Genomic DNA, 11,400 nt, shown 5'->3' with positions numbered 1-11,400 from the left:
GCTTGTGTGTTAGTGAGTGTGTGTGTGCCTGCTTGTGTGTTAGGGAGTGTGTGTGTGTCTGCTTGTATGTTAGTGAGTGTGCGTATGTCTGCTTGTGTGTTAGTGAGTGTGTGAGTGTCTAATTGTGTGTTAGTGAGTGTGCGTGTGTCTAATTGTGTGTTAGTGAGTGTGTGTGTGTCTAATTGTGTGTTAGTGAGTGTGCGTGTGTCTGCTTGTGTGTTAGTGAGTGTGTGAGTGTCTAATTATGTGTTAGTAAGTGTGCGTGTGTCTAATTGTGTGTTCGGGAGTGTGTGTGTATGATTGTGTTTTAGTGAGTGTGTGTGTGTCTGTGTGTTAGTGACTGTGTGTGTGTGTCTGATTATGTGTTGAGTGCGTGTGTGTGTCTGCATGTGTGTTAGTGAGTGTGTGTGTCTGCTTGTGTGTTAGGGAGTGTCTGTGTCTGCTTGTGTGTTAGGGAGTGTGTGTGTGATTGTGTGTTAGGGAGTGTGTGTTTGTGTGATTGTGTGTTAGTGAGTGTGTGTTTGTGTGATTGTGTGTTAGTGAGTGTGTGTTTGCCTGTGTGTTAGTAAGTGTGTGTGTGACTGTGTGTTAGTGAGTGTGTGTGTGATTGTGTGTTAGTGGATGTGTGTTTGTTTGTGTTAGTGAGTGTGTGTGTAACTGTGTGTTAGTGAGTGTGTGTGTGTGTCTGCTTGTGTGTTAGTGAGTGTGTGTCTGATTGTGTGTTAGTGAGTGTGTCTGATTGTGTGTTAGTGAGTGTGCGTGTGTCTGCTTGTGTGTTAGCGAGTGTGCGTGTGTCTGCTTGTGTGTTAGTGAGTGTGTGTGTGTCTGCTTGTGTGTTAGTGAGTGTGTGTGTGTGTGTGTGTTAGTGAGTGTGTGTGTGTCTGCTTGTGTGTTAGTGAGTGTATGTGTGTTAGTGAGTGTGTGTGTGTGTCTGCTTGTGTGTTAGTGAGTGTGTGTGTGTCTGCTTGTGTGTTAGTGAGTGTGTGTGTCTGCTTGTGTGTTAGTGAGTGTGTGTGTGCCTGCTTGTGTGTTAGTGAGTGTGTGTGTGTCTGTGTGTTAGCGAATGTGTGTGTGTCTGATTATATATTGAGTGTGTGTGTCTGCTTATGTGTTAGTGAGTGTATGTGTGTCTGTGTGTTAGCGAATGTGTGTGTGTCTGATTAATTATTGAGTGTGTGTGTGTCTGCTTGTGTGTTAGTGAGTGTGTGTGTGTCTGTGTGTTAGCGAGTGTGTGTGTGTCTGCTTGTGTGTTAGTGAGTGTGTGTGTGTCTGTGTGTTACTGAGTGTGTGAGTGTCTGCTTGTGTGTTAGTGAGTGTGCGTGTGTCTGCTTGTGTGTTAGTGAGTGTGTGTGTGTCTGTGTGTTAGCGAATGTGTGTGTGTGTGTGTGTCTGATTATATATTGAGTGTGTGTGTGTGTGTGCCTAATTGTGTGTTAGTGAGTGTGTGTGTGTGTCTGCTTGTGTGTTAGGGAGTGTGTGTGTGTCTGCTTGTGTGTTAGGGAGTGTGCGTGTGTCTGCTTGTGTGTTAGTGAGCGTGCATGTGTCTGCTTGTGTGTTAGTGAGTGTGTGTGTGTCTGCTTATGTGTTAGTGAGTGTGTGTGTTTCTGCTTGTGTGTTAGTGAGTGTGCGTGTGTCTGCTTGTGTGTTAGTGAGTGAGTGTGTGTGTCTGCTTGTGTGTTAGCGAGTGTGTGTGTGTGCCTGCTTGTGTGTTAGTGAGTGTGTGTGTGTCTGCTTGTGTGTTAGTGAGTGTGTGTGTGCCTGCTTGTGTGTCAGGGAGTGTGTGTGTGTCTGCTTGTGTGTTAGTGAGTGTGCGTATATCTGCTTGTGTGTTAGTGAGTGTGTGAGTGTCTAATTGTGTGTTAGTGAGTGTGCTTGTGTCTGCTTGTGTGTTAGTGAGTGTGTGTGTGCCTGCTTGTGTGTTAGGGAGTGTGTGTGTGTCTGCTTGTATGTTAGTGAGTGTGCGTATGTCTGCTTGTGTGTTAGTGAGTGTGTGAGTGTCTAATTGTGTGTTAGTGAGTGTGCGTGTGTCTAATTGTGTGTTAGTGAGTGTGCGTGTGTCTACTTGTGTGTTAGTGAGTGTGTGAGTGTCTAATTGTGTGTTAGTGAGTGTGCGTGTGTCTGCTTGTGTGTTAGTGAGTGTGTGAGTGTCTAATTATGTGTTAGTAAGTGTGCGTGTGTCTAATTGTGTGTTCGGGAGTGTGTGTGTATGATTGTGTTTTAGTGAGTGTGTGTGTGTCTGTGTGTTAGTGACTGTGTGTGTGTGTCTGATTATGTGTTGAGTGCGTGTGTGTGTCTGCATGTGTGTTAGTGAGTGTGTGTGTCTGCTTGTGTGTTAGGGAGTGTGTGTGTCTGCTTGTGTGTTAGGGAGTGTCTGTGTCTGCTTGTGTGTTAGGGAGTGTGTGTGTGATTGTGTGTTAGGGAGTGTGTGTTTGTGTGATTGTGTGTTAGTGAGTGTGTGTTTGTGTGATTGTGTGTTAGTGAGTGTGTGTTTGCCTGTGTGTTAGTAAGTGTGTGTGTGACTGTGTGTTAGTGAGTGTGTGTGTGATTGTGTGTTAGTGTGTGTCTGATTGTGTGTTAGTGAGTGTGTGTGTGATTGTGTGTTAGTGGATGTGTGTTTGTTTGTGTTAGTGAGTGTGTGTGTAACTGTGTGTTAGTGAGTGTGTGTGTGTGTGTGATTGTGTGTTAGTGAGTGTGTGTCTGATTGTGTGTTAGTGAGTGTGTCTGATTGTGTGTTAGTGAGTGTGCGTGTGTCTGCTTGTGTGTTAGCGAGTGTGCGTGTGTCTGCTTGTGTGTTAGGGAGTGTGTTTGTCTGTGTGTTAGTGAGTGTGTGTGTGTGTGTGTGTGTTAGTGAGTGTGTGTGTGTGTGATTATGTGTTAGCGAGTGTGTGTGTGTCTGATTATGTGTTGTGAGTGCGTTTGTGTCTGCTTGTGTGTTAGTGAGTGTGTGTGTGCCTAATTGTGTGTTAGTGAGTGTGCGTGTGTCTGCTTGTGTGTTAGGGAGTGTGTGTGTGATTGTGTGTTAGTGAGTGGGTGTTTGTCTGTGTGTTAGTGAGTGTGTGACCGTGTGTTATTGTGTGTTAGTAAGTTTGTGTGTGTTTGACTGTGTGTTAGTGAGTGTGTGTGTGCGATTGTGTGTTAGTGAGTTTGTGTGTTTCCCATTGTGGTTAGTGAGTGAGTGTGTGTGTGTGTCTCATTTTGTGTTAATGATTGTGTGTGTGTGTGTCTGATTGTGTGTAGTGAGTGTGTATGTGATTGTGTGCTTGTGAATGTGTGTGTGTGATTGTGTGTTGGTGAATTTCTGTGTGTGTGTCTGATTGTGTGTTAGTGTGTGTATCTCTGATTGGGAGTTAGTGAGTGTGTGTCTGTGTTTGTGTGTGATTCTGTGTTCATGAGATTATTTGTGTGCATGTGCCAAATTGTGACTCCAGAAGAGAGACAATTGTGGACTGATTCCTGACGTTCGACACTCCCGGAGTGACTCCTGACGTTCGACACTCCCGGAGTGACTCCTGACGTTCGACACTCCCGGAGTGACTACTGACGTGAGACATTCCCGGAGCGACTCCTGACGTGCGACACTCCCGGAGTGACTCCTGACGTTCGACACTCCCGGAGTGATTCCTGACGTTCGACACTCCCGGAGTGACTCCTGACGTTCGACACTCCCGGAGTGACTCCTGACGTTCGACACTCCCGGAGTGACTCCTGACGTTCGACACTCCCGGAGCGACTTCTGACGTGCGACGCTCCCGGAGTGACTCCTGACGTGTGACACTCCCGGAATGACTCCTGACGTGCGACGCTCCCGGAGTGACTCCTGACGTTCGACACTCCCGGAGTGACTCCTGACGTGTTGCACTCCCGGAGCGACTCCTGAAGTGCGACGTTCCCGGAGTGACTCCTGACGTGTTGCACTCCCGGAGCGACTCCTGAAGTGCGACGTTCCCGGAGTGACTCCTGACGTGTTGCACTCCCGGAGCGACTCCTGAAGTGCGACGTTCCCAGAGTGACTCCTGATGTTCGACACTCCTGGAGTGACTCCTGACGTGTGACACTCCCGGAGTGACTCCCGATGTTCGACACTCCCGGAGTGACTCCTGATGTTCGACACTCCCGGAGCGACTCCTGAAGTGCGACGTTCCCGGAGTGACTCCTGAAGCACAAAACTCCCGGAGTGACTCTTGATGTTCGACACTCCCAGAGTGACTCCTGACGTGCGACGCTCCCGGAGTGACTCCTGACGTTCGACACTCCCGGAGTGACTCCTGACGTGCGACGCTCCCGGAGTAACTCCTGACGTGTGACACTCCGGGAGTGACTCCTGACGTTCGACACTCCCGGAGTGACTCCTGACCTGTTACACTCCCGGAGTGACTGCTGACCATTCGACACTCCCGGAGTGACTCCTGACGTGTGACACTCCCGGAGTGACTCCTGACCATTCAACACTCCCGGAGTGACTCCTCACGATTCGACACTCCCGGAGTGACTCCTGACCATTCAACACTCCCGGAGTGACTCCTCACGATTCGACACTCCCAGAGTGACTCCTGGCATTCGACACTCCCGGAGTGACTCCTGACATCCGACACTACCGGAGTGACTCCTGACGTCCGACACTCCCGGAGTGACTCCTGACGTGCGACACTCCCGGAGTGACTCCTGACGTTCGACACTCCCGGAGTGACTCCTGATGTGTTGCACTCCCGGAGTGACTCCTGACGTGCGACACTCCCGGAGTGACTCCTGACGTGCGACACTCCCGGAGTGACTCCTGACGTGTGACACTCCCGGAGTGACTCCTGACGTGTTGCACTCCCGGAGTGACTCCAGACGTTCGACACTCCCGGAGTGACTCCTGACGTTCAACAATCCAGGAGTGACTCCTGACGTTCGACAATCCCGGAGTGACTCCTGACGTGCGACACTCCCGGAGTGACTCCTGACCATTCGACATTCCCGGAGTGACTCCTGACCATTCAACACTCCCGGAGTGACTCCTAACGTTCGACACTCCCGGAGTGACTCCTGACGTTCGACACTCCCGGAGTGACTCCTGACGTGTGACACTCCCGGAGTGACTCCTGACGTTCGACACTCCCGGAGTGACTCCTGAAGTGCGACACTCCCGGAGTGACTCCTGACGCGTTGCACTCCCAGAGTGACTCCTGACGTTCGACACTCCCGGAGTGACTCCTGACGTGTGACAATCCCGGAGTGACTCCTGACGTGTGACACTCCCGGAGTGACACCTGACGTTCGACACTCCCGGAGTGACTCCTGACGTGTGACAGTGCCGGAGTGACTCCTGACGTTCGACAGTCCCGGAGCGACTCCTGAAGTGCGACGTTCCCGGAGTGACTCCTGAAGCACAAAACTCCCGGAGTGACTCCTGATGTTCGACACTCCCGGAGTGACTCCTGACGTCTGACACTCCCGGAATGACTCCTGAAGTGCGACGCTCCCGGAGTGACTCCTGGCGCTCGACACTCCCGGAGTGACTCCTGATGTTCGACACTCCCGGAGTGACTCCTGACGTCTGACGCTCCCGGAGTGATTCCTGAAGTATGACGCTCCCGGAGTGACTCCTGACGTTCGACAATCCCTGAGTGACTCCTGACGTGCGACACTCCCGGAGTGACTCCTGACGTTCAACGTTCCCGGAGTGACTCCTGACGTGTTGCACTCCCGGAGTGACTCCTGAAGTGCGACGTTCCCGGAGTGACTCCTGACGTGTTGCACTCCCAGAGTGACTCCTGAAGTGCGACGTTCCCGGAATGACTCCGGACGTGTGACACTCCCGGAGCGACTCCTGACGTGTGACACTCCCGGAGCGACTCCTGAAGTGCGACGTTTCTGGAGTGACTCCTGACGTGTGACACTCCCGGAGCGACTCCTGAAGTGCGACGTTTCTGGAGTGACTCCTGACGTGTGACACTCCCGGAGCGACTCCTGACGTGTGACACTCCCGGAGCGACTCCTGACGTGTGACACTCCCGGAGCGACTCCTGACGTGTGACACTCCCCGAGCGACTCCTGAAGTGCGACGTTCCCGGAGTTACTCCTGAAGCACAAAACTCCCGGAGTGACTCCTGATGTTCGACACTCCCGGAGTGACTCCTGACTTGTGACACTCCCGGAGTGACTCCTGATGTTCGACACTCCCGGAGTGACTCCTGACTTGTGACACTCCCGGAGTGACTCCTGACGATCGACACTCCCGGAGTAACTCCTGACGTGCGACGCTCCCGGAGTGACTGCTGACGTGTGAAACTCCCGGAGTGACTACTGACGTTCGACACTCGCGGAGTGACTCCAGACGTTCGACGCTGCCGGAGTGACTCCTGACGTTCGACACTCCCAGAGTGACTCCTGACGTGCGACGCTCCCGGAGTGACTCCTGACGTGTGAAACTCCCGGAGCGACTCCTGATGATACGACACTCCCGGAGTGACTCCTGACGTGTGACAATCCGGGAGTGACTCCTGACGTTCGACACTCCCGGAGTGACTCCTGACGTTCGACACTCCCGGAGTGACTCCTGACGTGTGACACTCCCGGAGTGACTCCTGACGTCCGACACTCCCGGAGTGACTCCTGACGTGTGACACTCCCGGAGCGACTCCTGACGTGATACACTCCCGGAGTGACTCCTGATGTTCGACACTCCCGGAGTGACTCCTGACGTTCGACACTCCCGGAGCGACTCCTGAAGTGCGACGTTCCCGCAGTGACTCCTGAAGCACAAAACTCCCGGCGTGACTCCTGATGTTCGACGTTCCCGGAGTGACTCCTGACGTGTTGCACTCCCGGAGCGACTCCTGAAGTGCGACGTTGCCGGAGTGACTCCTGACGTGTTGCACTCCCGGAGCGATTCCTGAAGTGCGACGTTCCCGGAGTGACTCCTGACGTGTGACACTCCCGGAGTGACTCCTGATGTGCGACGCTCCCGGAGTGACTCCTGACGTGTGAAACTCCCGGAGTGACTCCTGACGATGCGACACTCCCGGAGTGACTCCAGACGTTCGACATTCCCGGAGTGACTCCTGACGTGTGAAACTCCCGGAGTGACTCCTGATGATGCGACACTCCCGGAGTGACTCCTGACGTGTGACACTCCCGGAGTGACTCCAGACGTTCGACACTCCCGGAGTGACTCCTGACGTTCGACACTCCCGGAGTGACTCCAGACGTTCGACACTCCCGGAGTGACTCCTGACGTTCGACAATCCCGGAGTGACTCCTGACTTTCGACAATCCCGTAGTGACTCCTGACGTGCGACACTCCCGGAGTGACTCCAGACCATTCGACATTCCCGGAGTGACTCCAGACGATCGACACTCCCGGAGTGACTCCTGACGTTCGACACTCCCGGAGTGACTCCTGACGTGTGACAAGACAGGAGTGACTCCTGACGTGTTGCACTCCCGGAGTGACTCCTGACGTCTGACGCTCCCGGAGTGACTCCTGACGTTCGACAGTCCCGGAGTGTCTCCTGACGTGTGACACTCCCGGAGTGACTCCTGACGTTCGACATTCCCGGAGTGACTCCTGACGTGTTGCACTCCCGGAGCGACTCCTGAAGTGCGACGTTGCCAGAGTGACTCCTGACGTGTTGCACTCCCGGAGCGACTCCTGAAGTGCGACGTTCCCGGAGTGACTCCTGACGTGTGACACTCCCGGAGCGACTCCTGAAGTGCGACGTTCCCGGAGTGACTCCTGACGTGTGACACTCCCGGAGCGACTCCTGAAGCACAAAACTCCCGGAGTGACTCCTGATGTTCGACACTCCCGGAGTGACTCCTGACGTGTGACACTCCCGGAGTGACTCCTGATGTTCGACACTCCCGGAGCGACTCCTGAAGTGCGACGTTCCCGGAGTGACTCCTGAAGCACAAAACTCCCGGAGTGACTCCTGACGTTCGACACTCCCGGAGTGACTCCTGACGTCCGACACTCCCGGAGTGACTCCTGACGTGCAACACTCCCGGAGTGACTCCTGACATTCGACACTCCCGGAGTGACTCCTGACGTGTTGCACTCCCGGAGTGACTCCTGACGTGCGACATTCCCGGAGTGACTCCTGACGTGTGACACTCCCGGAGTGACTCCTGACCTGTTGCACTCCCGGAGTGACTCCTGACGTTCGGCACTCCCGGATTGACTCCTGACGTTCGAGACTCCGGGAGTGACTCCTGATGTTCGACACTCCCGGAGTGACTCATTACGTCCGACACTCCCGGAGTGACTCCTGACGTGCGACACTCCCGGAGTGACTCCTGACGTTCGACATTCCCGGAGTGGCTCCTGACGTTCGACACTCCCGAAATGACTCCTGACGTTCGACACTCCCGGAGTGACTCCTGACGTGCGACACTCCCGGAGTGACTCCTGACGTTCGACACTCCCGGAGTGACTCCTGACGTTCGACACTCCCGGAGTGACTCCTGACGTGCGACGCTCCCGGAGTGACTCCTGACGTGCGACACTCCCGGAGTGACTCCTGACGTTCGACACTCCCGGAGTGACTCCTGACGTGTGACACTCCCGGAGTGACTCCTGACGTGTTGCACTCCCGGAGTGACTCCTGACGTTCGACACTCCCGGATTGAGTCCTGACGTGTGACAGTCCCGGAGTGACTACTGACGTTCGACACTCCCGGAGTGTCTCCTGATGTGTGACACTCCCGGAGTGACTCCTGACGTTCGACACTCCCGGAGTGACTCCTCACGATTCGACACTCCCGGAGTGACTCCTGGCATTCGACACTCCCGGAGTGACTCCTGACGTTCGACACTCCCGGAGTGTCCTGACGTGTGACACTCCCGGAGTGACTCCTGACGTGTTGCACTCCCGGAGTGACTCCTGACGTTCGACACTCCCGGAGTGACTCCTGACGTCCGACACTCCCGGAGTGACTCCTGACGTGCGACACTCCCGGAGTGACTCCTGACGTTCGACACTCCCGGAGTGACTCCTGACGTCCGACACTCCCGGAGTGACTCCTGACGTGCGACACTCCCGGAGTGACTCCTGACGTTCGACACTCCCGGAGTGACTCCTGACCTGTTGCACTCCCGGAGTGACTCCTGACGTTCGGCACTCCCGGATTGACTCCTGACGTTCGAGACTCCGGGAGTGACTCCTGATGTGCGACACTCCCGGAGTGACTCCTGACGTTCGAGACTCCGGGAGTGACTCCTGATGTTCGACACTCCCGCAGTGACTCATTACGTTCGACAGTCCCGGAGTGACTCCTGACGTGTGACACTCCCAGAGTGATTCCTGACGTGCAACACTCCCGGAGTGACTCCTGACGTTCGACACTCCCGGAGTGACTCCTGACGTGTGACACTCCCGGAGTGACTCCTGACGTTCGACACTCCCGGAGTGACTCCTGACGTTCGACACTCCCGGAGTGACTCCTGACGATCGACACTCCCGGAGTGACTCCTCACGATTCGACACTCCCGGAGTGACTCCTGACGTTTGACACTCCCGGAGTGACTCCTGACGTTCGACACTCCCGGAGTGACTCCTGACGTTCGACACTCCCGGAGTGACTCCTGACGTGTGACACTCCCGGAGTGACTCCTGACGTTCGACACTCCCGGAGTGACTCCTGACGTGTTGCACTCCCGGAGTGACTCCTGACGTTCGACTGTCCCGGATTGACTCCTGACGTGTGACACTCCCGGAGTGACTCCTGACGTTCGACACTCCCGGAGTGACTCCTGACGTCCGACACTCCCGGAGTGACTCCTGACGTGCGACACTCCCGGAGTGACTCCTGACGTTCGACACTCCCGGAGTGACTCCTGACGTGTGACACTCCCGGAGTGACTCCTGACGTTCGACACTCCCGGAGTGACTCCTGACGTTTTGCACTCCCGGAGTGACTCCTGATGTTCGACACTCCCGGATTGACTCCTGACGTGTGACACTCCCGGAGTGACTCCTGACGTTCGACACTCCCGGAGTGACTCCTGACGTGTGACACTCCCGGAGTGACTCCTGACGTGTGACACTCCCGGAGTGACTCCTGACGTTCGACACTCCCGGAGTGACTCCTGACGTGTGACCCTCCCGGAGTGACTCCTGACGTGTGACACTCCCGGAGCGACTCCTGATGATACGACTCTCCCGGAGTGACTCCTGACGTTCGACAATCCCGGAGTGACTCCTGATGTTCGACACTCCTGCAGTGACTCCTGACGTTCGACAATCCCGGAGTGACTCCTGACGTTCGACAATCCCGGAGTGACTCCTGACGTTCGACAATCCCGGAGTGACTCCTGACGTGTGACACTCCCGGAGTGACTCCTGACGTTCGACCCTCCCGGAGTGACTCCTGACGCGAGATGTCCAGACTCCCGGAACGTGCTGCGTTGTGACCTGTCTCCCTGCGTCTCTCGCCCTCTCGCAGGTTTCACCTACTTCTTCAAAGAGCACGGATACTGGAGGATGGAGGGGGGCGCCGTCGAGGTCGTGTCTCCCACCGCCCGCTCCACGCACCGGGATTGGATGCACTGCAAGAACACCACGGCTGACCCACCGGAGCCTCCAGTGCGCAGAGTCCCCCAGGACCAGGACTGCAGCTGCCCCATGCAGCATAACTCTGGCCGCGTTACCTCCTGGTGTGGGGCGCAGCTCATCGCTGCTCTCCTGGCCTCCCTCCTCCTCCTCCTCAGGCTTTAAGGTGACCCCCAGCGTCTCCTCACCCCGCCTGCCCCTCCGGACACTGCCCTTACCGGGGCTGTCAGACAGCTCTCTCATACCTCTCCTGCTGCACAAGTGGCCTTTGCACCTTTAACAGGAACCTCGAAGCACAGTCAGACCCGGTGGGGGTGGACGTGAGTTGCTTTTTCACACATCACAGCTCGTTTGACTCTCTCCCTCGCTCCCTCTCTCCACCTCTCTCCACCTCTCTCTCTCTCTCTGCTGCTTCCCATTTCTCTTTCCGTCTTGCAGTGTTTCCCTATCACTCTCCGTCTCTCTCCCTCTGTTTCCTATCTCTCCCTCTCTCTCTGTTTATCTTTCTTTCTCTCTCTCTCTCTCTCTCTCTGTTTCCCTCTCCCCCCTCTCTCTCCTGTCTCTCACCTTCTCTCTCTGTCTCTCTCTGTTTATCTCACCTTCTCTCTCCGTCTCTCTCTCTCTCTCTCTCTCTGTTTCCCTCTCCCCCCTCTCTCTCCTGTCTCTCACCTTCTCTCTCTGTCTCTCTCTGTTTATCTCACCTTCTCTCTCTGTCTCTCTCTCTCTCTCTCTCTCTCTCTGTTTATCTCACCTTCTCTCTCCGTCTCTCTGTCTCTCTCTCTCTCTGTTTATCTCACCTTCTCTCTCTGTCTCTCTCTCTCTCTGTTTATCTCTCTTTCTCTCTCTGTCTCTCTCTTTCTCTGTT

General features: G+C 55.0%; 1 protein-coding gene across 1 annotated transcript in view; it reads left to right on the top strand.

Annotated features, from left to right (window-relative positions):
• LOC144673709 (matrix metalloproteinase-17-like) overlaps nt 1–10,700 on the top strand; it is a 36,527-nt gene extending 25,827 nt beyond the window's left edge. Inside the window, exon 10 of the mRNA XM_078535409.1 lies at nt 10,429–10,700. Coding sequence (XP_078391535.1) covers nt 10,429–10,700 — 272 coding nt within the window. The remainder of the gene's footprint in view (nt 1–10,428) is intronic.
• The last annotated feature ends 700 nt before the right edge of the window (nt 10,701–11,400 follow it).

This window comes from Cetorhinus maximus, unplaced genomic scaffold, assembly GCF_964194155.1.
Source record: "Cetorhinus maximus unplaced genomic scaffold, sCetMax3.hap1.1 HAP1_SCAFFOLD_440, whole genome shotgun sequence".
NCBI lineage: Eukaryota > Metazoa > Chordata > Chondrichthyes > Lamniformes > Cetorhinidae > Cetorhinus > Cetorhinus maximus.
Note: the sequence above shows the minus strand (reverse complement) of the source record. Positions and strands in the feature narration are given on the sequence as shown.